The sequence below is a fragment of the Syngnathus acus genome, chromosome 3, assembly GCF_901709675.1.
Source record: "Syngnathus acus chromosome 3, fSynAcu1.2, whole genome shotgun sequence".
Lineage (NCBI taxonomy): Eukaryota > Metazoa > Chordata > Actinopteri > Syngnathiformes > Syngnathidae > Syngnathus > Syngnathus acus.
Window position 1 is genome coordinate 8,503,645 of NC_051089.1, and position 27,877 is coordinate 8,531,521.

The 27,877-nt window shown below is 39.0% G+C and overlaps 1 protein-coding gene across 1 annotated transcript in view; it reads left to right on the plus strand.

Moving 5' to 3' along the window:
* The first annotated feature begins 15,986 nt into the window (after positions 1 to 15,986).
* spon1a (spondin 1a) overlaps positions 15,987 to 27,877 on the plus strand; it is a 36,666-nt gene continuing 24,775 nt past the window's right edge. Inside the window, 5 exon segments of the mRNA XM_037248032.1 lie at positions 15,987 to 16,450; positions 17,546 to 17,652; positions 21,499 to 21,632; positions 26,403 to 26,476; positions 26,819 to 26,941. Coding sequence (XP_037103927.1) covers positions 16,219 to 16,450; positions 17,546 to 17,652; positions 21,499 to 21,632; positions 26,403 to 26,476; positions 26,819 to 26,941 — 670 coding nt within the window. The 5' untranslated portion in view covers positions 15,987 to 16,218.

Sequence of the window (27,877 nt, forward strand, 5' to 3'; positions counted from 1 at the left end):
AATCCCTAACCCTAGTTTGAAACCCTAGTTTGAATCTATTGTGAAACTGACCCTAGTTTGAAATCCTAGTTTGAAAAGCTAACCCTAGTTTGAAACCCTAGTCTGAAACCCTAAGCCTAGTTTGAAACCCTAACCCTAGTTTGAAACCCTAGTCTGAAACCCTAACCCTAGTTTGAAACCCTAACCCTAGTTTCAAACCCTAACCCTAGTTTCAAACCCTGACCCTAGTTTTAACACCTCTCTTTGATTGGACGCCTCATTTTTTCTTATCAGGAATAACAGTGGTGCCGTAAGCAATATCTTCAACTCTCGAACCAATGTTTTTCCTCCAAATCGAGGGAACTTGTTTTTCTTTTCTCCTTTTTATTTTAGTAGCAATTTTTGTCCCCACACACACGGTTTGGCTCTGTGCTATAATCATGTATAATTGAAATCCATCATTTAGAAAAATACTTTGCCAAAACATAACGTAAACATCGTATATTTCACCCCCTAATAATTCACACATGCTTGATGAGGAAAGAAACTAATTGAACCCGTTTTCACTAAATGGCAAAACATTACTTTTCTTCTTTGCCGGTTTTAGATTTGTTTATGTTCATGATACATTGCAGCCCGCCTCAATTGCAGTTAAAAATAGCACCTAGTAACTAGTGAAACACTGGACAGACAATAAGAGTTTTCATGGCGTTTTTCGGTGCAAGTGAACTTTAAATGCAAGAAAAGCTGCCTTCATTAAATCCACCAAAATTGAATTACACCACCTGCGCCACAACTTAAACCTGCTTTTAGGTAGTCGAAAGCATAGCCTACTTTTGTTAAATTTTTACACATTGATGATTGCGTACCCACTAATGCTCTGTATTTTATTATTAATGACATTCCAGTGGGATGTTATGACTTGACAGACACTTGTATCCATTTTCTTTATGATGACTCTAACTTGAACTCGCAGACATTGTTCCCATTGTGTCTACCTCCCAGGTAGCGCACTGTAATTGGATATGGTCTTGCTCTGAAGGCCAATTATTTTTAATAAAAGCCACTTAAAGTAATTATCACAGCCATTCGAGCAGACATCAGCGTAGAGCTTTAAAGATTTAGCACAATGCGGAGCGCAAGGACAGGTCAAGGTAAAACAATAGATTGCAGATGGCTTGTCATTGTAAAAAAAATATTTTAGTCTTTATGATCATCTAGAGCAGTTTTAAATTTTCACATCATTGTGTAAATGTATTGTGATTGAGGTCAAGCTTTAAAGGCTGAGGGTTGATGTAATTCATGAAACAAATCCTTTGTATTAAACTGTGTCAGAGGTGGACTCACTAAATACTCAAGTGGTCTGGTGTTTCTTTTCATCATTTCCCTATGGGTTGAAAAAAGTTGCAGTTTTAAGATACTCAGTAAGAACAAGATTAGAATGGCATCTCAATTCTTAATAAGAAAGCTAGGACAGCTCTCTGCATCCAACTTTATGGGAACAGTTTGAGGAAGGCTGTTTCATCTTCCCCAGTGCACTAAAGCAAAGGCCATTAAGGCATGGTTGAATGAATTTGATGTGGAAGGTGTTCAAGATGAGAAAAAGATTAACCTTTACTAAAGTGATGGTGAAGTTAAAGCCTTGGAAAGAAACGGTCTGCTAGTAATACCAAACACTGAAGCCCACAAGCTCATCTGTGAAACAGTGGAGGTCATGGGCTTGTGCTTGCATGGCTTCTTCTGGGATGGATTTTCATTGATGAGCGTCATGATAGCAGCAGCAGCAAAATAAACTCTGGGGTCTACAGAAAGACGTTGTCTGCCAATTTAAAGAAAGATGCAATCACACTGTTAGGGAGTGCATCCATCATGCAGCAAGATAATGACCTGAAGCACACTGCCAAAACAGTGAGTTTGGGAGCTTTAAAAACTGGCGAAGATAATTCCCAGACTAACCCGTGGGTATCAAACTCTGGCCCACGGGCCAAATTTAACCGGCAGGGTAATTATATCTGGCCCTCGAAGACAAATTGTGCATCGACTTTGAGTCACTACTACAATCGCAAATTGTCTTCACTTTGAAATTCTTTTTTTTTTTTTTTATAACCATTCATCTTTTTAAAAATTTGAACGGTTTTTAATAGTCTCTGATTTCAAAACTAGTTAGTCATCAGTTTTTTGAGTAGCCTATACAGTATATAATATGCGACATTCATACATTTATTTGGGTGTGCCTGAGGGTCACGAGAGTGACACAGTTATAAGCAAACAAATGATCTACAACAAAAGATTCCCCCTCACACCATCACTTTAATCCATTTCCTTGCTTCTCTAACAAGACCGCATTCCTACACCGGCTTATAAAGTTTTTACCAGATCCAGGTAGAAATACCTGAAAATAAAAACTGCAATCTCTTGTCTCAAACCCAAATGTTCTCAATGTACAACAATATAAAAAGGAATTGGTCTCACCGGTCCAATACTGCTGGAGGGCATTGGTTTAGCTTGGGCCACCTTCCTATCTGTTCTGTTTTTATTTCTGCTAGCTGTAATGACCAGGTGTGCCATTGCTTTTTAGCTTACAGCCTTTGTGGAAAAACATGTGTGGGTGGTTCATTAATACACCACCAAACAGATAATTTCACATATATTGGCTGATGTTGTGCCTCAGCTACAGATGGTAAGATGATTCATATGTGAACATTCAACAGATGAAACTTTCTTCAAGTCTGACTTTCAGTTCAGACTTTTAGATTTTTTTTTTGTTCTAACACCGGGTGTATGTGCTTTAGCCTGATTCTTCATATAATTTTATTGATCGTTTCTCTGCCTACACTGGCTGGCGCATCATATAATTCTCCAGTCCACAAAAGCTGTCCTCCTCCTCAAAAAAATGATCACTCCGCTTCACTGACCTGGTTACAGTAAGATCAGGTTTTATCGACATTTAGTGTACGTTTAATAAGATATCTCTTGGTGCTTTCACTCTACCTCCGCACTTTGCTGTTCTCTTTAAAGTTGCATTTGGTGAACAAGCTGTTTTCGGATGTAGCATCCACACGGAAAAGAAACCACTTATCATCAACACAGAATACCTAAGACTACATGTTTGACATCTAGTGGTGATATTAAAACTTAAAACTACCACATATACGTATTCGCAGTTCGGCACCCATGAATTTGAACATAATTTATATATATAATTTGAAATGATATAATTTGAAGTTGAAGATTTTGTATTTTCCCACTTTTTCCGGGGTTTTTCAAGGGGTGAATGAGTTGAGTGTTTTGAGTTACGAGCATGATCACAGAACAAATTAAACCTCATAAGTCAAACATCACAGTATAGCATTACCTTCTGAAGAAATAAAGTTTAATTATGTATATTTGATGAAGCTCATTCAGTGTACTGCAGCACCGCTGGCAACACACTGGACAGATTCCACTCTTCACGCTTTGGCTTTTCTTACTGCTGCTGTCAGGAATAAGGGAGTGAAATGAGAGCGAGACGCAAATGAAAGCTAGCCGGGCTTATTGAACACGTAAATCACTTCCTGGATGGAGGGTATGTTATGTCATCGTTAATGGGTCTCAGCCACTGCAGTGTAAATCACACTACTACACATTGGGATGTCCACTTCCATAAGTGAGGAGACTTATGGAAGAAACGGTGGAGGATATTATTTGCTGTTTTCCATTTGTTTTCTTGCTACCGAGTACTTAGGGTTCAAATAGAATTTCGAAACAATCCCAGATTGGGTAATTGCTTCATAAACATCAGAATTACACCTAGCAGCCAATCCTGTCTCCTAATGTCCTAACGAAGGTAGTCTGATTTAAATTATTATTCGTTTTCCTCCTGAACAAGGGTCACCGTGTGCATTTTGGTTCTGAGAGGTTCAGATGCCACAAAGGTGTGCCTTTTTATATGCTAATGTAATCAAGGGTGACTGTGTGTTATATGATAAAAGAGGAATGGGCTTTTACAAATATTCAGCAAGCATGCACGTTGATTTTTTTTTTTTCTGAAAAATAAAAGCTTTGGCTCCATTTTACCTTACTTTGGAATTAAATGCAACAAAATATCCTCTTTGCTTGGACCATTACATGTTTTGGGCAGTAGAAAAAGCCGCGGTCTAGAATTGTTACTTCGGTCATCAAGTATTCTTGGTTCATTCCTGTATTGTGGATTGAGTTTCTGTTGAAGTCCTTTCCTGTTGAATACCTTTCTGGATGATATGCAAGCACCATCACACATCATTGTTCATACTGTCATTGGGCATTTCTCATGTCAAACAATACATCAGTTGCTTATGTCTTGTTTTATGTATTTAAAAAAAAAAGTTACTGCCAAGGTAAGCCTTGGAATGGTTGACATTGGTACACAAAGTGACTCAATCTGTCTATTGTGCCAAGGGTGACTTTGACTTTGTGCTTCTGGCCCTCTGACTCCTTCCACTACACTGACTTAGTGTGGCAATAGACAAAAATTCCTCAGCTGGAAAAAAGCTTCATCACAAGAGGAGCAGGATATTTAATGAACTTTGACCCAATGTTCACGGCTGATATATTTCCCGTGGTCCCAGTTCTCTCAAGGAAGCTTTTCAGCTTTGGCTTTCACTTGACCTCTATTGGAATTTATTTTTAAAAAGTTTATTATACTATACGTAATATCACACCGGCCCCTGTGTTCATTAAACTTACTCTGTTTGATTTTATATAAGACATATTTTTGTCTGTAATGGCCCACTAGTTTAACAAACTCGAGGGGCTTTGACTTTATGTTGCAGGACTCCAACGATGATGTACATGGGCACAATTACAGTGACAAGCAGCCAAAAAGATACAACCCTCCATTCTTTTATGGAAATGCAGTTTTGCAAATTACCACTCCTGCTTGATTTCAACTTGGCTCTGGTACCATTTTGAGTCTGCTTATGTCTACGAAGCCCCATAATTAACTCGTGAATTCAAAAAGACCATATAATTGAACTTGCAGTCCAGTTGTCGAATCCCTGGCAGCTGGCAACGCGCGTGTCTAAATTGTGACAGGAGCACACATTCTGCTTTTGAAATGATTTGATATTACAAAAGGAATTCATTTGCGATTTTGTGTTGGTTTTGTTTCATACAAATCAGATGCTTTTTGAGCCACCCCTTTATATGTTCCGTTTTCACTTCATCTAGTGGTAATGACCAAGGACATTGCCAAGACTACAAAACGAGCACACGTATAGAACGTCCTGTCCAACATGGCCACGTGTCAACTTGCAAATGAAACCTGGCTGTCAGTTTTCAGATATTCAAGTGACCAATTCTAATATGGATGGTTTGCAAATGATCAGTTTCCCGAGCTCTCAAACTAATGTTCCCACGCACGGCTGCTTCCCCTTTTTTATTTTATATATTCCTTTTATCTAAATGGGATCTTAAGAGCTCACCATCTTAATCTCACATAAATGCATCAATTTCCATTTCTCTCGACTTTTGAAAAAACATCAGACTCTCACCATGTGTGTGCTTTTTTTTTTTTTCTAGCTGAATAAATTCATTCCCTCTCCGTGCAGCTCACCACTCACAGCAATGATTCGTACAATAGGTGGCCTCCTGCCATTGGGGAGGGGGTGAGTTCTAATTTCCAGAGAGTCCGCAGCTTGGAAATTGCAGCTGTATCACACCACCCATCTTGCTGGTGTATGCTGACAAGCCCATATCTAACACTCAAACAAACTAACCATGCTGAATAGTCCAAAGACGAGGCCGATGCAGATATGGCTCGAGATTGCACCGTATACAGTTTTATCAAAAGAATGGAGGACACTGCCGTGTCCTTGTAAAGCTCAGGATGCTGACATTTTATATGTGCTGCACCTCAATATCGAGTGACGATGTAATATCATTCAAGTCCCACTCAGAGCCTGGATAAGCATCTGCTTGTGAGGCATACGGACAATTAGAAGGTCACCTGATTGTTTATTTGAGGTAACAGGGATGTTTGGTTGGACAATATTTAAAAGGCAAAGTTGTACTTTTTTTCGATTTCATTTCCAGTTTTATTTTGCATCCACATTTCCATAAATCATTTTAGCCTTCCAAATGGATTTTTCAATGATCAGTCAAACGCAGTCTTGAATTTATGGCCGCATATAAGGACAGGCACCATTTTGACCCGTGGTCTTTTTTAGGCATTGTATAATCACTCACTTTGCACCATTGGGATTCTATATACTTTCATATATCTTATGAGAGGGATGAAACATAATCATCTATTTTTAATTGTGTTGCAGCAATTTGGAACCTGATATTACACCCTTAAAACTGCTGGGTTAAAAATTGGACCGACCCAGGAAGGTTTTTTGTTTTTTTTAAAGGGTGTATTTTCTAATATGGAAGAGATTGAACAAACCTCACAGTCCATTCTAACAGCTGTCAAGGTCACTGGTTGATTGGCATACTACCTGTAGCGCTCTACAAATTAACCTGAGGCATACATTACCTCGCCTAGTTAGTATGGAACAGGTGGAAAATAAATTACTCCATCTTCTCTGCTCATTTTCTCATGAATCTAATTTAGTATCTTAGAGGTGGGTGGGGGAATGAGGTCGTCTTCTTTGTTGCAACAATCTATCTGCATCCACCTTGACATGGTCTGCAACTTCAGGATGGGTCTTGTGAGGGGTCATTTTTAATTCCCAGACACCTTCTTAAAAGTTTACAATGCTTCATCTATTAGTGTGGAGAAACTAAAATGGTGTAAAAACTGTGTCAATCAGGGTTAGGCATAGTAATTGCTCGGTCAGTCATTAAATCATTCACTGCCTGCTGTTTTTCACATTAGCTCAGCTTGCAAGCCACCTTCGAGCATTTTGACTGATCTTGAATGACCAGAATCAGAATCAGCTTTATTGGCCTAGTTTGTGCATGCCAAACAAGGAATTTGACTCCGGTTGATCTCAGCCTATGTACAACATTTAAGTGACTCACAACATTCAGGTGACCAATAGACAAAATAGACACCCTTTTTTCCACTAAAGCACGATAAAACAATAACAAACAAAACTGAGATTGGTATTTTAATAGTGATTATTTATTTTATTCCCAGAGCCTAGTTTTTCATCCATTCGTCAATGTTAACCAAGAGTATCCACTAAGGGGATATTTAAAGATACGGATGGACCGAGGAAACTTTTTTCCTGTCACGATTCTCTTTTAATAGTGATAGATGTTTTAGGGTATGAAATGTCTCACAAGCCCCCTGTTGTTTGAAAAAGCGCTGCCTCCAGCAAACCCAGCAGGACCACCACAGTTTTCCTCCAAACAGGCTCTATAATGGCCACTTAGCACTCCAAACATACTCGAGTACCACCACTGAAGGTAATCAAAAAATAGATCTTGCATGACCTTTTCATGTTAATTCCTTTGATTCATGGGTGGTCAACTATTTTAATGGCTTGTGTTTTTGATGACGTTCATTATTTGGATGCAAACAGCATGCTCAATAGTAGAGCTATGAAATATGGCTATGTTTATTTCACAAGTCTACCCATAAAGAATTAGAAGTATATTTTTGTATGTCACCATCCATTTGGGAATGATTCAGAATAAAACATGCAGGAACGTGGCACTCGAGGACCCTCCTGCTCCAAAGTCCAATGCAGTCTGTTCTGGGCTGCCCAAGAACCACGTATTTGTTCAAAATTGTAAATACTAAATGTTCTCTTTTCTAAAAAACTTTTTTTCCCTGTAGCCATGTTTACCAGTTTAGTTTTTTCTCTTTCCTGTAGCCTTGTTTATCAATTTAGTAAAGTTTGATCTTGAATCTCTCGTAACAATAAAATACGACAACAATAACATGACGAAGGAGTTTTGTTTTACCTATACAAGAACTGCCAAGATGATGAGCAAGAGATGTGGCAAGAAGTCAATACAACAAGGCAGCACAGGGCAAGAGCAGTGAGAGTGCTACCGGTGTGTGGTGGCAGTGACTGTGCAATGCCAATAACTGTAAAGGATTTGAGTGTCAGTCCTGGAAGATATAATCACAAAGCCTGTGTTAAGCAATCAGAGAGTGGCCCCGCAACAAGAATCCCACAGGGGTGTGTCTTGTAAAACATGCACGTGAAAAAACACTGTAGCACTTGGACGTTAGTTATTGTGCATTTCCTGCCCACGGGGGTGACCAGTGCCCAGGTCTTACTAGGATGCCACGCGTGCCCACGGAACCCATGGGGTGCTCATTTAGGTTTTTTAGGCTGCCCTGAATGCTTTTCTTGAATTCTGTATTGACATTTCTGTAAAAGACAATTTGGTCCAAGCTGCATTTTTGTTTCTTTTCTATACATATCAAGCCACCTATTAACTATTTATTGCTGAATGAAGAACGTCCATTTATGTGTTTATTACAAAATGTGTCTAAATCCTCAAAGTCAAGCTCTGAAAACTGAGTCTTCTCATGCATCTCATTAATGGACTCACCTCCACAGCAAAGAGGCTATTGATTGTTTCATGGCGTCACGGTTGCTGCCACATGCTAGATTGAAAGAGAGGAGAAAAAATACCATTGCAAATGAAGTCTTGCTGTTTAACGTTCAAGAACAGGCATTTGGATTATCCAAGGTGATCCCAGGGACATAGTAACTTTGGATAAGTGCTGTCTTTTCTCTCTTGATTGTTTTCTTGAAAGTTAGCAGGCTACAAAAATTGTGAGGTAATTACATAAACAGAGGACAATCATGAACTATCAAAAATTATTAAATGTATCAAGTAAAGAAATATTCCGTTGTTAATGATCACTCCATGAGATGAATATGGTTTATCACATACATTGGGATCAGGTACTTTTTAAAAATAGGTCTAGCCACACTTTAGACTAAGATAGTATAAATTCGTCATACCCTTTTCTAGATACGGTACATTTAATATCCTTCCATACAGCCCATTTTGAATATGTTAGCCCAATTTTGTGTTGCATCGTGTCACCTTGTATAACATGATTCAATATCGCATGACTCGGAGATAAGTGCACCTCATTAGGGTAGAAAATGACATTGGGTGTTATCAAAGGACCGTAGCTCCGGTTTGATGGGGAGCGATTTTGTCAGCACTGATGTGATGAGCTTCATTATTGGAAGGACAATGAGTGAGAGAGCGACATGGAAAATTGACGTAATTAATAGCGACTTTCCATGGGATTTATCAAGCTTTGTGCCCTCACACTGTGAAAGTGTAAAGATTAAAATGTTCTTTTGGTACTTTCTCCAGTGAGTGTAAAATGTAGAAATGGACAGATGGTGCTTGGAATCAGATAATTGAGATTGTTTGCCTGCCCGTATGTCTTTGTCTGTCGATCTAATCACATAGGTATTCCGAATTATTTCACTCCATCATTCTAAGGCAGGAGTACCCCAAGGATGTATCCTAGGGCCTATTTTTATTGTATTACATTTGTAAAGCTGCATAATGGTGAATACTGTCGGATGTGACCATCTTGCAAACTGACAGCTATCATAACCGACGGAATAACAGAGTGATGACGAGCATATTATGCTTCAAGAAAGTAATACCCATTCGTTATTAGCTGACAATAATCAATGTTTTACTAGCTGTCATGAGGCTGGACTAGTGTGAATTGTGAGCAAGATAGATTGTGAACAAAAAACATATTTACTGCAAGATGTTTTCTTTTCTTCTAGCATTTTTTCTTGCTCACTGTTTCACTGCACAGATGCCTGCAAGACTCAAATATTGTTTCTTCTAGCTCACTATGATGTAAATGAAGGAAATTACTGAAACAAAATTGAAGTTGTTTCGAGCTGATTGAAGTAGTGTGACGTGAAAGCAGTGTTCTGTGAGGAAGCTGATGACTTTTCTATTGGCCCTTTTATCTGTGAACTTGGATCTTTTCTCCGCACTAATGAAGCTCTTTGCAGCTCCACTGGACATTCATTCACATTAGTGAGATAAAAACACTGTTCCACAATTAAGCAGTTTAATACCACAGTTAATAGCTCGTTTTATTGTTGACAAAATTAACCACACACTTTGTGGCAGATTATCACCAAAGTTTGTCAGGTTTGTATCAATATTATAAACTATTAATTTATGGTCCATTTCTTGGGGGGGGGCGTGATTTGAAAAATGTCTTTTTCCGAGGGATGTCTTATTATGGCAGTTAATGAAAGCAACCTAGTCTTGTTAGGGTTAATACAGCACCTGGGCTGCTATTTCTGTTAAGTTTTCATTGTGAGTCAGACATGTACAAGCATCAGTCTTTACTGTCATCAAAGTTTGATGCGCTCAGTCGTGCCCGATGCTCTCGAGTGTAGCGAGCACCAGTGGGAGTCAGCCAGCAATCGAAATCCACATCAAACATCTGCGCTAAAATAGATGCTGGTATGTTTCTAAGCAACACACAAAAGCTCAAGCACGCATAGATGGCAAAGTTTTGGGAAATATAGCTCCTGTATTGTACCGCAGCCTTTTCTGATCCCTGGAAGTTTCCAGCTATATGCCATCAGTAATGCTCCCCCACAGAGCTTCAGTCCTCTAGTCTCAGGGGGTTCACTCAACCCCACATACACTTTCAGTTTAGCATCTGGCACAACTCCCTCCTGTCGCACTTTTAGCGGCGGAAATAACAAACCTTTTGTATTTGTTGTCAGAATAAAGCGGAACACAATTATCAAAAACTTGTTTAGGCTTTAAATGATTCTGGATGGATTCGGTTATATTTATTGATATTCCCTTTTTTTCTCTAGATCACGTGCGTAATTTTGACTTAAATTTAAGGTGCGAAATATTTTTTTGTTTTAGAAATCATGAAAACGTTATGAACTTGGTCACAGCGATAAAATGTTATATTATGTATGAAAAAAAATCCCTCAGGGGAGAGCTAAGGAATCTACATTGCTGCCATCTCACATCATTGTGTCTATGTTTTAGTCCACAGCCTACACAGTGACCCGACTCTGCAAAGTGAACCGTCTCCCCTGCCAGGATGCTCAGTTCAGTTCAAACTAATGACACAAAAAATTGAGTGTAATTTGTATTCAAGCCTCCAGGACTTTCGAAGTCTTACCGACCATATGCAAAGAAAGTTTACTGTGCTTATCTGTTATGCACTTTGGTTTGCCACAAATTGTCAGAATTATCAGGGATTTTTTAAGGACACAAATGATGAATCAAACAGGCATTCAACACACCACTGGGAGAAACTAAACGGACATCTACATGACACACGAAATGCCCCAGGCAAGATTTTCAACACAACAAATAAAGGGGAGAATAGTTTAATGTTGGAATAATCTGTGACAGTACGAGCTACCCCGACATTATGTAAAAGGAACTACATATTGGAGTGAAATATATTTCTTGCCTGAAGGTGGTTGTAAACACACATTTTGAATTTATGTTTTTGACAGTGCATATCTTATATTGGCCGAATTATATATATATTTTTTGTACTTAAGACCTGCATTTTAGATGGAACAATGTTGCATCCCAGAAAATTTACACTTGACATAAATATTACCATAAACCTAGCAGACATATTACTCCATTTCCCCCCACAAATTCAAATAGTTTTCAGGTGTTTTAATGAAATGTATGTGACAGGCATTTCGACTTGTTGAGAGCTTCCCTCAATAATTGTGTGCAAGATTTTGAGGTTTTGTGTTTTACATTTATACAAATATTTAAATCGAACATATATATGGTAGCACCTCCCAATAACTATGCTATTTGTATTCAACCTCATCATCACAGCAATTTAGAGAGAACTGCTTCTTATTATGCTAGTTGTCCCTTTTAATGTACCTTTTTTCTCTGTTTTTGATGTTGTGTGCAGAAAAACTCATTTTATTTTACAATCTTGGTGGAGCGTGGGGGGCTTTGAATTAAGTTATTATGACATTGTTTTCAGCGGCGCTTGCAATCAGATGCAACATGCAGGACCTCCTCTGCTCTCAGGCCTTATATTTAAAAAATACGTACACACACAAAAGCATCTGAATTTAATGTGTGGCGTTCCCTTGCTAAAGGTCAGCTACAAAAGGTTAAAACCCTCCTCCAAACGCCCGTAACTTGAGTCATCATGAACAAGTGGAATATATCAGACCTTTGAACCGTTGACCGCCGGAATAACACCGTAAGTTCTCGCTGCAATTTGATGCGTTCCATTGAGAGACTTTGAGAGGATTTTTGAATCGGTCTGTCAGAGAATGTCAAAGCACTTATGGCAAAAGGTAGCATGGATGTTAAGGTGACATTTAAACCAAACACACAGCGGGATGTCTTGGCCTTCACGTTTATACAGACATGGTGTCCCACCTATGCGGAACGGATTAAAACTAAATGTCTGCCTTCACAAGCATGACCTAACATGGTCACAATTTGCAGAATATAAGGGCACAGTATAATGGCAGAGTTTCAACTTTCAAGTATTATTTAAAGTACTGATTTAAATCTGTGTTTTGGGGAGTGCTGAGTATGGCATCAAGTCAAGATTAAAGTTACAAATGTCAGGATATTCATCTTCTTAATTAAACTACGTACAAAGGTCTTAAGAATTCATGTGATTCTGATGTATAAATAGTAGTTGTACGCAATGGAACACCAAATAAATATCCAAGATAACAAATGGCACAAATAAAATCCAGTTTTACAAGCATTGGTGAATACTTGAATTAAACACACTGAGATTTTACTGCAACAGTGTTTTCTCAAATTACAGGGCCAATATTTCATGCACTGCAGGTTTTAGGGTGGCCTCCGATGAGTTCAATTTTTATCCTAACAAACCTGGTCATTCTTAAAAAGAACCCCAAGAGCTTAATTTCAGCCATTTGGCTCTGCTTCCTGTTGTTTGTTTTGTACGAGCTGTTACTAAGCTGTACAAAATGGCCAGCCCTTTTCTTATAACCCCAAGCAGAGACTCTTTCATCACCTGACACTTTCCTGAAACGGAAATTCCACTGTATTGATATACTGTCCTGAATGTTAGCTTTATTTCTTTTCACAAAGACATCAAATCACCCTTGGCCTCAATCACAAAAATTTAAATGCTTCCGACATATGAAATAAAGATCAACATTTTGAGGATGATGAGTACATTAAGTACATGTTTTAACATAATGTGGCCTATTTGTGTTTCAACTTTTAAGAGAGTCCCGAGAGACCGATGTAATAATGTGCCTTGTGAACAGTGCTTGAAATTGCTGTTGTGGAGTATTGATCTGAATTCAAACAAGTTTATTGATTCCGTTGAATGTCTTTCAAAAAAAAAAGGTGACAGAATTGGTAAGTAAGAGTAAGAAAGAAACAGCCACATTCCTTCAAAGACCAAAAATAATTGCAGAAAATTATGTCGCAAAAGTAGAAAACTTGAAGTTCACAGGTCCATCATGCTTTATTGAACACGAGATTTGACCTCAGTTATTAGTATCTCAAGGATGAACTCCAGCCATCCATTTTAGTGCTTCACAATGTTTACAAAGTATACCTAAAGCATAGCTTGTACAGTTAAATTAGTTTGACTATGAAACAAAATAAAAATAAAAAGAAAATCAACTGCATTATGGAAAACATTGTGTTTGAACAAGAGTTTCCACGTATATATTTTTAAAATTATATCAAATTTGAAGTTAATTCATACCTAGGTTGATCTTCTGTTAATAATGGTTGTCCTTTTCTTGCTCTAGTGGTCATTATTTGTCATGAAGATCAACAGCAGCTCTTTTCATAATATTTCATAATTTGCTGGGAATTCATGCAGGCAATGATTGAGTCGCAACAAAATCGTCCATGGCGGCTTTATGGCGCTGTGTTATCATGGATTAGCATACGTCATTGTCATGCTGGACCGGACGAGGTGTACTGTATTGTGCAGGCTGATATAAATAATGGATAACTGTCAGTGTGCTTTCAAGGCATCGGTGAATAATGTCATATTAGATCACCTATTATTGTAATGCTTATCCTGTACCTACAGGTTTAATTCAGCCTTAATGAATCTGCAGCAGGGTGGCTCGCTTGCTTAATCAGCGCTCTCTCCAGCTTTACTATGATTCAATTTGGGCCCAATTTGATTTTTCCTTTTGACCTCTATTTCTCTCAAAAACAAACCATGTTTTCTAGTAATAATTGCTGTCAAGACCCAAAGGATTGCAATTTTATTCATGAGCATTTGCTTTAAAAAGAAAGTTCTTTGAAGTTGCTAAGAGAAATTTGGGATTGATGCTGTCTGTGATTCATTAAAACAATGTTTACATGATTTATGTCCTTACAAATTGTTCCGCAGGCTTTAAGGAAATGTCAAAACACAAAATGACTCTTTGTAATTGTAGAAATATAAAATTTGACGATCAAATACAGTTGAAGCGAGGAAAGGGGTCCACCTCACATTGGTTGATTCTCACTTTTGCTATTCAATGTGTTATGATGAGGTGCAAAATGCATATCAAACAGAAAAACTGCTTTGTGAACCTTCTTATTTTGAGCCTTGAATGTACAGTATATTGTATCTTAGTCTGACATTGCAACCCTAGTCCAAATTTACATTTTGCTTTTCATTCAACACAGTGTAAATTCTAATGATTTAATGAGGCTTTTTTCACTTTGTTCCTTTCTTTTTTTTTTATCAACACAGTCAGCCCCAAACTTTTTCACATTAAGGCAATGCATTTTTGTGTCATCCTATTTTTTTCCAGAAAAAGGTCAGCTAAAAGTGAAGGCTATTTTCAGCTCTGCTGTGGTCCACAAAAGTGCATAAAGACAGCTCCGACACACTACATTGACAGCGTGGCCACATCTCAGGCGGTCCCCTGGAGCTGTTCAAGACTAAGTGGCCCACTCAAAATTAGCTTTTGACATTATGACGGATCATAGCTGCTTGAACTCAAGCACTTATGTGCATATTTTGGACTTGGGAACCTCTTATGAATCTGAAAATGAGTTCTTACAACTTATTAGGCACTATATTAGGCAATCATATTATTCACCCACGAAAAAAAAATACACAATCACGTGTTATTTGACATTCTAAAGTTTCTCCTTTGGTACGACAAAATGAATTGCTTTCAAAGACAATATACTGTACTGTACTATATTCATTTACGTATATTCAAAGACAACACACTGTACTTATATTCTTACAACACCAGGAAATAACCTGAAGGTGTAGAAAAATATTAGCTCAGCGTGGGCTACACGACAAAATGCTTTCATGACACCTGCTGGTATAGTGTTCTATTACCAAGACCCTTTTCCAACATCTCTCCATCAATTCAGCAGTATAATAAAAGCGTGCGCACGGTCTCCATTTATCAAAGCTCACCAAGATCTGGCTGTATTCTCATTCCACAGCCACTGACCCTCTTCAAGTCAGGAATAAACTGCAGGGGTGCAGAAAATGTCACCAAGGATAACATGTAGTCCACCTTCCAAAGCTAGCGATGAATCGTAGGGGATTACTTCTGCACAGTATGCCACATCCTTGTGTAATCTTTTTTTCGTGGCTATACAAATCATTGCGAATGATTATGACTATGAGATATATATATCTATATATATATATATATATATATATATATATATATATATCTATATATGATATATATATCTATATATATATATATCTATGAGATATATATATATATATAGATAGATATATCATAGTCATTTGACCATATATCATAGATAGATAGATAGATAGACAGACAGACAGATAGATAGATAGATAGATAATTTCTCTATATAATTTTTATTAGGTTTTATATAGCGTGTCAATCGATAATTTCTTTTATAGAGATGACAATTAATTTGGCTACTTGCAACTCTTAAGAAAGAATTATGGCTACTTTGTGCGCCCCACTTGCGTGTGGCCGTGGCAGACTGACACACATATGTCAAACGCATTGCCTTCTATACAGGAATGTTTGACTTTGCCGGTTGGTTGGTCAACAGGACAAGCTGTGGTCGTGGAGACAGCCGCGCAACATTCATTCCACGCTCGGCCATTCCACGGACCCCAGCTATCCTCTTTCCACCCTTGCCAGACGCATCCAGTGCGCGCGACTCCTTCGGAGAGTGCACATCGTCGCACCCGTCCGGTCCTTGCCTTCTCCCAAAAGCAAGAATGGATTCATCCTCCTAGCAGACATCACTTTGCTTACATTTTTGTGCAGAAACGGGTCTTTGTTGGGAGTTTTTTTTCCACTCCTGCAAGTTCTCCAAGATTTTAGGATGGTATCGCGCAGGTTGCATTCACGCGCCATGCTCCTGCTGTGCCTGATCTCCATAGCGGCGTGCAACGCGTTCATGTCCACGGAGGAGCCCTCTGACACAGGCGCTAAATCGGACGGCTATTGCCACCGCATCTTGCGGGCTCAGAGCGCCAGGAGGGACGCCAACAGCGAGTTTAGGCTTCGCGTGGAGGGAGACCCCGAGAGCTACCAACCAGGGAGCACCTACAGAGGTTAGCGTGGGTCATCACCTCTAATATCACTACGCACTGTTTTGCACGCTTGTATTATGGTTGTGTTTTTAGTCCCTGTAAGATTAGTCAAGTCAAGTCAAGTTTATTTGTATAGCCCTAAATCACAAGCAGTCTCAAAGGGCTTCACATAGACAAAAATTGACAATTATTCTCAAAGCATCCCCTGATCTTAAGCTCCCAATATTAAGATTAAATAATAAAGCAAATTTAAATGTTATATCACGAAAAGGAAATTAAAGCAAAATAAGTAAATAATAAAAAATGCAAGGAGCAAAAGACTACATCAAGGTTTAATTCATCACCATGATTCCTTTCAAAAACTTTCTTTTCCTTCCTTCCTTCCTTCCTTCCTTCCTTCCTTCCTTCCTTCCTTCCTTCCTTCCTTCCTTCCTTCCTTCCTTCCTTCCTTCCTTCCTCTGTATAATTCGTACAAGGGGGAAGAGACGGCCCAAAATTGACAATGGCCAAAGGTGTGGCACCTCAGGAGTGCTTCGAAACAAACTGACTTTTCTCTAGCGGTTTTAAATTCCGTAGTGTTATAATGTATACCCATATTTCCCAATTATTTATTTATCTGTTTTACCTGGAGAGAAAATTTGTATTTTCATAGTTTTCATCGAACAGTGGTAATGATTTTTTTTTTTTTTTTTAAACAGAGCATCTTGAGCAGTTTGTGACAGGTTTTGAACTTTTGACTTTGACGATGTTCTTGTTCATTTCGGTTCTCACGCTACTCCTCCCTGTTTTTCTCAATGTAGTTTTCACATTCATGTTTTAAATTTTAAGTATATTGACTGAAGCTCAACAAAGCTTACAGCGTATTGCGGTTGAGTCATGCTGCTTGTTTTGTTCCATTGTGTTGCTGTTTATTTTGATCGTCATGACACATTTCACATTATATACCGAAACTTTGGTTTCATAAATATGATTACATCTTGCACATCTAGAAATCTGAAACTTATTTGCAAGGAAAGAATGGAATGTCAACACAGCGCAGGGAGTTTATGTTCTGATGGCTGTGGCATCTGGCTCAAACTTTATCTATATTTTCTCATTCTATTCACCTCCATCCAGTGACTCTGTTTGCAACCAACCCCTCCTACTTCAGAGGTTTCACCCTCATCGCCTTGAAGGAGGGTGCAGCAGGAGACAAGGAGAATGACTACATTGGAAATTTCCAGGTAGGATAAAATATTCAGAACAATTCTCATTAGTATAGTCACATCACCATTTGTAACTCGTCTAACAAGCGGAATCTTTCCCGTCAACGTCCCCTTCTGCTATATATTTCTTTTATTTAATGTATGGCTCTGTGAACATAAGCAACATATGGAGCTAGTCTTGTGTGTGTTTTACTTTGCACTCAAAGAAACTGGTGGAGTGTAGATTGCCAATTAGCATTTTATCTAGCCTGAGGAAGAAGAAGGAAGGAAGGGAAATGTTGAGATGACAGACAGCAGGGTGCTGTTACACACACCTGACTATGGTGAGGGGTCCAAATAAATCTGTGCGGTTCAAATGCAGTGCAAGCAGCAGAGGAGAATACTGGTTGATGGTTTGAGAAATGATCATCATGTCGTACGCCTGAGTCACCTTTATCGTCTTCATTATTAATTTCAACACGGACATTTAAAATGATATTCATATATCACTAACAGTATGCTTCATTAGGTACACTTGAGCACATTAATGAAAGGCAAGGGCTAGATGAAAATTTCTGCTCAATGTTTAGATTGACCACTGCTATGCAAGCTATTATTTAACAATGTTTTGTATTGCGGATGTAGTTAAACTGCACTTCATTAATCTTAGGGTTGGGTCCAATATTTTGCTTGTCTGTAGTGAATGAGGTAAGCAAAATATCATTCTCCCTCCACGTCTGTCGATCAAAACTGATCTTTGTAGAGAAAGATTTTAAAGAAACCCATTCGATTGTAAAGGTGTGGAACCCAAAGTGTGTCCAAGGATAAGAAAAGATAGAACACATGGGACTGTTTTAAGATCAAATCAAAGTAGCCTATTATGCAGTGTCTTTGTAATTTTGGTCAAAAACATAATTAGAGACAACCACATGTTTGTGTGCTGGGATGAAATCCTTGTTTTTGCGAGACAGGACAGATTTAGCAACATATTCCAATTTTTTTTTTTCTATTTACTGAATCTACAGCCCAATCTGCTGTGCACAAACCGCATAGACCAGAGTTACACCACTCTGCGGTGGCACTCGCTGTGAACTTAGCCACTAAATTTTGAGGACATAAAAAGTAGAATATTCTATTTTTGCCCTGCAGACTCCTCACATCTCGTTTTGGGATTCTTTCTTTTCTTTTACATCCCAGCCTGGAGTCGCTTGATATTAGAGGATGCTAAAACATTGTACTGTAGGTTGTTTCCGCATTGATGGGTAGAAAGGAACATATGTTGGGCCAAAGGGTACAAAAACATTGCGCTCTATTTTCAGAGATGGTGAAACTGCGACTTGGCGCATGTGCCGGCGGATTCGGATTTTCGTATCACCGCAAGGCTTGCTGCAACTGCTCATGTCAATTTGTCAAAGAGGTTTTTGCCATTCTGGGTGGATCAGTGCTATAGAAGGAGTGTCTTGGAGTGACAATTTGGTGGCATAAAGTCGATCTTAATCTTACGTTTGTTTGCACAGACCATGTCTTTGTGGGTGATGCAGGGTCGATAGCTGGTTTAATGTAACACATTTTATACATAAAGATGTGAACAAAGGGCATCAAACCTTCTGAATCATTGGTATAAAATTTGCTAGATTTGATTAAAAAAATCATCCCACTAAGCAGCATAGCTTTTGGGGAGGGGGCAGTTCCAACTTTGCATATGTGCCTTTTCCTTACTGCGACACTAAAGTGAGGCAAGTGCACAATTGTTGTCTGTGACGACTCCCACAGTGGCGTAGCCCTCCCTCTCACATGGAAATAATCAGCATCGGGTGTAATCCACCATTATGCAGAGATATGCTACATGCCACACAAGATTTACTGCTGTCTTATCCCTGAAGTCATGTGACCAAGCGGTAAAAAATAAATGCTGCCAAAATATACAGTACAGTATATTCCTCTACTGTCACCATCTCACGAAATCTTTTGTGTTATACAGCTTTTGTAAACTGCACACACATCTTGCCCAAGTGCACACTCATCTAATGCTTCCATTCTTCTTTTCTTACATGGGTGGGCAGGCGTCCAGGCTGGGAGAATAAGCAAAAGCCTCGGCACAAGATCTTATTTGACGCCCAGCTCATTGGAAATCTCAGCGCGCCCCATCGCGTCATCGTCTCAGGACAGCTCCTGACTTCATGAGAAACACTTTTATCCAACCCTCAACTGCCACTGCATGTGCATGTTAGAGTGGTTAAACCGGTGGGCGGTATCTCACGGGACAATACTTCTCGTAAAATATGTTGGTGGGGGTGCGGTTGTCAGGCGGAGGGCAGGCAAGGGCAGATTGGGGTTTGAGACAAGTCAAATTCATGAGGCTTTAGCGAAGCTTGGAATAATGTACATAATAGGATAATAGATTGTACTTAAATAATGTTCTTAAAGCCAAACATCTACCACATGCAAACTGTGCCTATTTTTCCATGATTGAATTGTTCCACTATCTTTTTTTGTCACATCTGACAGGAAGGAGTCCGTAAACCACACATCAGAAGGTTCTGTTTGGTAATTGGTTGTTTCTTTTAGTGGAGACTTTGTTTAATTGATACCCATGAGGCCTCACGGATTTTAACGTGTCCTGACTTGATATCAGGTCACAGGAGGATTCCGTTAATAAACCATGGATATGTTGAGGGGGATTAATCTGACAGGCCACCCATGCACACGTGCACACACACAAGTAAGGTGAGGACTGTTGAAAAATGTCCTCTCTCTTTCTTAATACTGTGCACAGTCCAGTGTTCTTAAGGATGTCATCATCATCCTCATTGTCATGATCCTCATCATCATCATCATCCGATCATCATCCACACACAATTACAAACATAGCGTGAAATGGGTAGACCAACCAATGGTCCAAATTCATCTCTTTGCATAAACAAGTTCTAGAATGTCTAAAATGAACTTTGCAGCCAATTCTTGGAGGCAATCCTGAATTTGCTTGAGTGAATCAGGCCCTGCAGACAACATGTTCTTCGTGCCTCAAAATATGCTTCTCAGTGTGGTTTCAAAAATATGTCCTTGCAAGTCCACAATATTCGCATACAGAGGCAGACACTCAGATAGATCAGTCCACATACACACAGTCAAACACACTTTTCACCATCATAAAATATACTCTCCAGTGTGGTTTGAAGAGTATGTCCTCACGCTTCGCATATGTATTTCCTATGAGCACACGTACACAAACACTGACACACACTTCCTCATGCACGCAAGCACGTCCACACTAAACTCCATCCATTTTCCAGGGGGAATCATTCATACCGTGAACTGACAAAGTGAAAATTCCCTGTTGACAGCTTCATGGCGGCGGGATGTTCTTGCTTTTAGAGCCCTGATGCTGCCTCTTCTAAAAGAAATGTGTTCTATCTTACCTGTTGTCGATATTGGCTTTACACCTTTTAAATATTCTATACCCGTATTTTACCTGTTATGAATCATGAATACACGGCACAGTTCATGTGCATGCATCAGACTGGGCTTTTTGTAATGACACAGAGTCAATATTGATGATTAAAAATGTGGGAGTTTATTTTCTGATGGACCGCAGTATTACTCTTTGCAATTCAATTTTCTTTTTTTTCACCAGTAACATCCATTTGAGTTCAGGAATTAATTTCCATTGAGTGTAGCCAACTAGAACAACGTGGCAGTCAAAATGTAAAGCATCACATTTCTGCATCTTCATTATTCCCACACACAACCATTGCCACAAGCATGGAAGCTTTACCTTACGCTTGACTTTTGAAGAACATGACAATGTAGTTGGAACAATTGTGTGCAAGGGCAAGTCTGAGTATTATTTCCATCTAATATACTACATTTCTATTGATTCTACAGATAATTGATGAGGAGGAAACACAGTATATGATCAACTGCCCACCTGCAGTGACAGAGGGGACACCTCGCCGACGAACGAGTATCCAGGTTTTCTGGACTGCGCCACCTAGTGGCTCTGGCTGTGTATACCTCAAGTATGTATATCAAGTCTCAGCTTATTTTTATTTAAAAAACAAATAAACAATATTATTATATAATTATTTTATGTGAATATTCTGGTTGTTCAAACTTGTGCTGCATTCAAATTGAAACTGATGCATTGAGCACAGCTATGAGCACATATGAAGACCTGGTATTAATTCCGTTTCACAATTGGAGTGAAAAGGAGAATGTCATTTTCTTTCCCACTTGTCCTCTGGAGCTATTCATTAACCTGTATTGGCTTTTACCTTTGATTGACACCAATAAATGCCTCTGTTGTGTGCCTTCCGGGCCCACTCAGAAACTATGTTATTCTTGTTCAGCTGAAGACAGATCATGGCAGATATCCTTTTATTAATCCGCGACCATGGGGAAATATTGAGGCGGTGTTTGCTAAAGGATATCTCTGAGCTGGAAAAGTATATTCTTTCTGATCAATGAATTGGATAATTGTTCCTTTACCTTTTCCCTGCCTTGTTTTCATCCCTGTTGTTTATTTGGTCACGAACAGTAGGGATGATAAGATGCATCGCTTATCTCAGCGGGACAGGGGTTTCTCTTTCGTAATAAATTGTTCTTGCAACACATTTCCATCCATCTGTCCGTCCAGTTTCCATTGCTGCTTATCCCTTTAAGATTATCGCAGAGCTGACAGAGTGCGAAAGGCAAACAACACCATGGACTTGTCCCCAGACCATCACAGGGAAGTGGCTAAGAGTCCATTTAGTAGGAATGGACCCTGCATCAGATGCACCAAAATTAGCCATGTGAACTATTACGCTACAGAGAGCTACTTCAACACATCTCATAAGTGGTCACAAAAAATCCATTTGTTTTTCAATTAATCTTTTAATTTCATCTTTATGGGCCTTGCCATAGTTCTCTTAGAAGACTGAAAGTGGAGATACTTAAAATGAAGACAAAATAGCAGAGCCTTGACATTGGGGAAGGAACGAGGGAGAGCGTGAAAAGCTTATTGTTCAAAAGAGATACGTCTGGAAATCATGATTACAGGCTGGCAGTGTGTATTTATCACGGCTTCTTCTCTCACCCGCAGATGTCAAAATGAAGGTTGTTGTGTGCCTCTGGGCTGCATCACAACAAAAGTTTTAATAAAGTCATATTGATCGAAGAGGTGCTACACACGTAACGACCTATCAAGTGCAATTTTCTTTTTCTTTTTGGGTATGAGAGCCATTCATAGAGAAGAGATTGTCACACTTATTGAAAAATGGCAGTGGTTGGAAAGACAGATGCAATCAACAAATATTTACAGCAGGATGGTAAGCCGTCAGTTTGTACAAATTTTGTTCTCCAAGCCAACTAAAAGTATTCCTTGCAAAGACTGCTTCCACATTTTTGTGTTATGCACATATACCACCTTGCCAAAACATTCCCTTAAAATCAGTGATGAAATTCTTGCCTAATCATGCAAATACACAAAAACATTGGCAACAATACAAATATTTGCAACTTTTCCAGGTTATCTCTCGTTACTGTAAGAACCGTCCAATACTTGTTTTTCTTTCGATTTCATTTCTGAGCGGAGCTGTACATCTGTCAGTCTAAATCTAAGATGTCATTATCAAAACAACATACGTATTTGAAATTAGAAGCATATCTGTCGTATGTTGCCCCTCCCGAGTGGTTTACTGCAGCATAATTGGTGGCCAGTTTCTGTCTTTCAAATGGAAAGCTTGAGCGCAGTGGTTTGGTTGGGCTTAAGGTTACTTCATGATGATAGAGTCGGACGGCAATGCTTATTCTTGTCCTACGTCCTGAGCAATAAATAACCTTTTAAACTATTTAGCATGCAGTTATAGTACCATGCGCCAATGTTGTGTCTGCTGATACGATGTCTAATTTGCAACTGGGTTTTGTTGACTGCACATAAGGAAGAAGTGGATTGGTTTGAGTGGGTAACTATTGTGTTCACTGACCACAGCAAGATACTGTTGTCCAAAATGTGTACTTTTCATCAGCAGACAAACAGTCCTGGAGTCTGCTGTACATATTCAACACATTCCAGAAGAAACATTACCAAATACTTGCCAGCAAGTCAGAACAAGTTGTTTCACTAGTATGTCTCGGCACCACTGTTAAGACGACTAACCGAAGAGACAATCTGTTCACTGTCAGTGACGAAGCCAAGGCTTCTATTTTATGTGTCTATGTATTTGAACTGTAAATAATTGCCTTCCACGCATTTCACCAGGATCCACCTCGTCATAAAACTGAATGTGACCTGTAAATGCCGAAATTGAAACTACTTTGCCACAGCTGAAGCTGCAGGTTTTATTCATTTTAGTTCTTAAAGCCATAATAAGTCATATGCGAGTACAGCAGTGACTTGTGAAGTTTCCGCCATCAATTTTCTCTCCATTTGTAGGTGGGAGGCAATTTATTCCTCATCTCCGTCTGGTGTGAGATATGCGGGGTCGTGTGTTGCACTCTGATAGGCGGTATTAGTGAGACAGTGAACATCCTACCACATGGAAGTGTCAAACTCTACCTCTTTCAAATATCGATAGGAGAACGAGCACCGTTATCACATGCTTTTTGTGCACGTTTCACACTGTATCTTCTAAAAGTTTTTTTCAAGCTACAGGAGGGGCAAAAAGAAATAAATTAATTGAGTTAATCTCTGGTTGAAGCCGTGGTAGGGCAAAATGTGAATTAAAGTTTTCTTCACATCTGAGCTTTAAAAGGAAATCATTTTTGAAAGAAAACAATAATCTCTCTCTCCCTCTCCCCCCTCTCCCCCTCTCTCTCCCCTCTCTCTCTCTCTCTCTCTCTCACGCGCGCGCACACACACACGCACGCACGCACGCACACGCACTCTTTCAAATCAATGCACTTTAGGGGTGATTGGAATCGGTTGCAGCGTGGACCTTGCGAAGTGAGATAGAATTTAAATTGGATGTTAAGTAAGCATTACTGCACTTGATTGTCTGGCCAGCCCAGTAAAGTGGGCGATGGGGCAGCAGTGTGTGCAACTCTCAATGTGATACAGTATATGAAATTGGGCTGAGATTGAATTAAAGTGTGAACAATTAGAGCAGTGCCAGTGGCATCACTTTCGTTAAATCTTTATATTTGCATTAAGTCTTTTTTTTTGCACAGAAATAACTTGATTCCACATATGAATCATCAATAATATTAAGTACACTTGAATAACTAATGAGATTAAAAGAAGGCCATCAGTACACGAGACTGACGTTTTCATTAATTTTGTATTGCGTGCTACTTGAAAGACAGCAATTTTAGTTTGCATTTTTTGCTTTCTAACTGCATTGTCATTGTCTACATTTTCACTCAGTGATTATGCATCACTGACTGTTGATATTGTCAGTTGTTATAGCAGTAACATATTAGCTGTAATGTCGCTCCATGTGTCTTTCCAGGTTAATCAATACAAACAGTTGCAAAAATTACCATCCTTTTACAGCAAAAAAGGTCTGGCAAGTAAATGTAACAGTTTGGTTTTGAAAAACTACAACAATATCGAGTGGGAAACAAAATTATTTGACTGGTAGTCATGTTATGAAAGTAGCCTATAATTAGGAATAGAAGGGTTAGTCTTTTGTTATGAAAACAAAAAGTCATTATTACTGTTTAATTTGAAAACACATTAAAGTTTAATAAAAATATAGTCTATCAAAATGTGTCATTTGTGATGGGTTTTGCAATTTGTTTTGGCTTTGTTGTATCGGTAAATGCCAGTAATGTTATGCCGTATTTATGAATGTCAATCTCATGCTTCCACAGCTGGTCAAAAATAATAGAGATGTTTTACACTTCAGAGAGTAACACAATTAATGACTTTTCAAAAGCCATTATTAGTGGTATAATTACTAAGCAGAAACACAGTATGATGTATTACATATTACATACTTAAAAAAATAAAAATGCATAATTTCAGTGAGCAAGTCTGTAAGGGAAGGAAGTTATGGCTCCTCGCCTATTGAGACCAAATCCAATATCGTCTTGACTTAACGGAGAAATGTATAACTCATGGCAGTACTTCAAAGTCAATATTAGCAAGGTCCACGAATATTGCTTTGCTCATCTTGATGTAGAAAACTGGAATCCAACAAAAATAATGTTGGAGGTTTTTACATTCCAAATGAATAGTTTAACATTTCATCAACAGTATCTATAAGGGATCGACTCATACAACAAACTTAGAGATCAAGAGAGAATTGCAATATCTGGCAATATACACTTCTTTTTATGCATCTAATTTCATGCACTGTATATGCATTCCACTGTGTGCAGCTAAACTTAGTTTGATACTCTGCTTTAATTGGTATGCGACCAGTCCAGCTGGACCATCCAGCCCTTCCATTCACATTCACACACCATTGTTTGGGGTTCATCCCCATGGAAACGTCTTTGCAGCCATCACTGCCTGAAGGGCTTGTGTTAGAATGTTAGATGGCAGGGGCCTTGTATTCTGCCCTCATCTGTTTGGTCTCTGAAAAGGTTTGTTTGGGACCGATCTACATGTCAACATCCTACCAGTTAAAGGAACAAGGCCCTTTGACAGCTCAATTTGCACAAGGTCTCAGCTTCCATCTCAGAAAGCACCATGCACATACTTTGATGTGCTTGTGTGTCAATGCAAATATGAACAGACATTTTCTCATGGTGGGCTCTTAAAAAGCTCAAAGTTCATCACTTAATTTTACACACCAGGTGTATAGATGGAAACACTTCTAATAATCTTCTCACTACTCTCATCTCTTGTTATGCTTGTGCAGGGCAAGCATTGTGCAGAAGAAGATCATCTATTTCCAGGATGAAGGCTCACTTACTAAGAAGATGTGTGAGAAAGGTAAGATTCCCTGCCAGTTCCTGGATATACTCAGGATCCCTTTAGGGAATTCACTTCGCCTCCACATTTTACACTGCTTCACTCTTGGTTTTGATGATGTTCCACCCAGCTGTTGGGGTTTGGAGTGAATGACGGTAATTGGGATTAACCCCCTGGAGATATGTGACATTGGATGCCACACTGACAAAAACAACCATGCTCCTTTTCTCATGTCCAACTTTCCCCTTCCTCTGGCTTCCCACCTTCAGTACTTAAATTTCCAATCTCCTGAATAATGGTCTCACTGAGTGCCTGTCAATTTCACTTCCTTGACGTTTTCCCCAATCCCTCATTTAAATGCAGAATCTCTGTATGGAGATGGTACAGATAAACCCCTGCTTGACTGCTGTGCCTGTGGAACGGCCAAGTACAGAGTCACCTTCTATGGGAACTGGTCAGAGAAGATTCATCCCAAGGACTACCCACGTAAGCGAACACTAATCTGCTCTTTATCATGTCGCCTTTGTTTTGTCATACATTTCATCTTAATCGTGAGTCCGCTCGGAAACTGCAGGCTTGCCATTTTGTGAAATGTGTGTGTGTTCATAACCTTGTGCCTCTCGATCAGGATGTGAATGTATTCAGGGATTACCGTCTCTCTCTCTCTCTCTCTCTCTCTCTCTCTCTCTCTCGCTCTCTCGCTCTCTCGCTCTCTCGCTCTCTAAAATTCCTACCAAGTAGATCAATATACTGTTGAGAGTGGTGTAAGATAAACCCTCAGATCGAAGGTAACCTTAATTCACCATCTGAAACACATTCTCACATACAATTAGTCGTTTTATTAGGTACACTTATTTTAAAGGTCTTGATGGGCAAATTGTAAACAGGCAGACATGAGCTCGATGCATTGGCACAACAGAAAGTTACTGCTTCATTTGCCTGAAGCGGTGCAGCCACTTCAAAAAGACAGATTTTTGTTGTTGGGTTTTTTTTCCGCTCTGCTCTAGTTTTTCATTCAGGCATTTTAATTTCTCTCATTTCCCTTCTGTGTGTTTTCTTCTCACACTACCATGGTACGTGCTTTTATGTGAGTGGAGGGTGTTTACTTATGATAATTAGAACGAGCTGGCATGTATTTGCAATTTAACATTCGATTAACAAATACACGTGAACTGATGTCAACCTTTCTGAAAATGGTATTTAATCTATTTCATGAAACAAAGTCATGAAAAAAACAATGTTTTTTTCATGAATTCAAAAAGTGGTTTGATCCAGAAACTTTGGTTTTACCAATCCTGAGTAAAAATCCATGTTTTAATTGTAATACATCACCAAGCCTTTTTGTAAGACACCAATGCCTATAAAGAATGTCTGGCCAAATATTGATGCTAATGATTCGGACTCCGTGATGTCATGACCAAA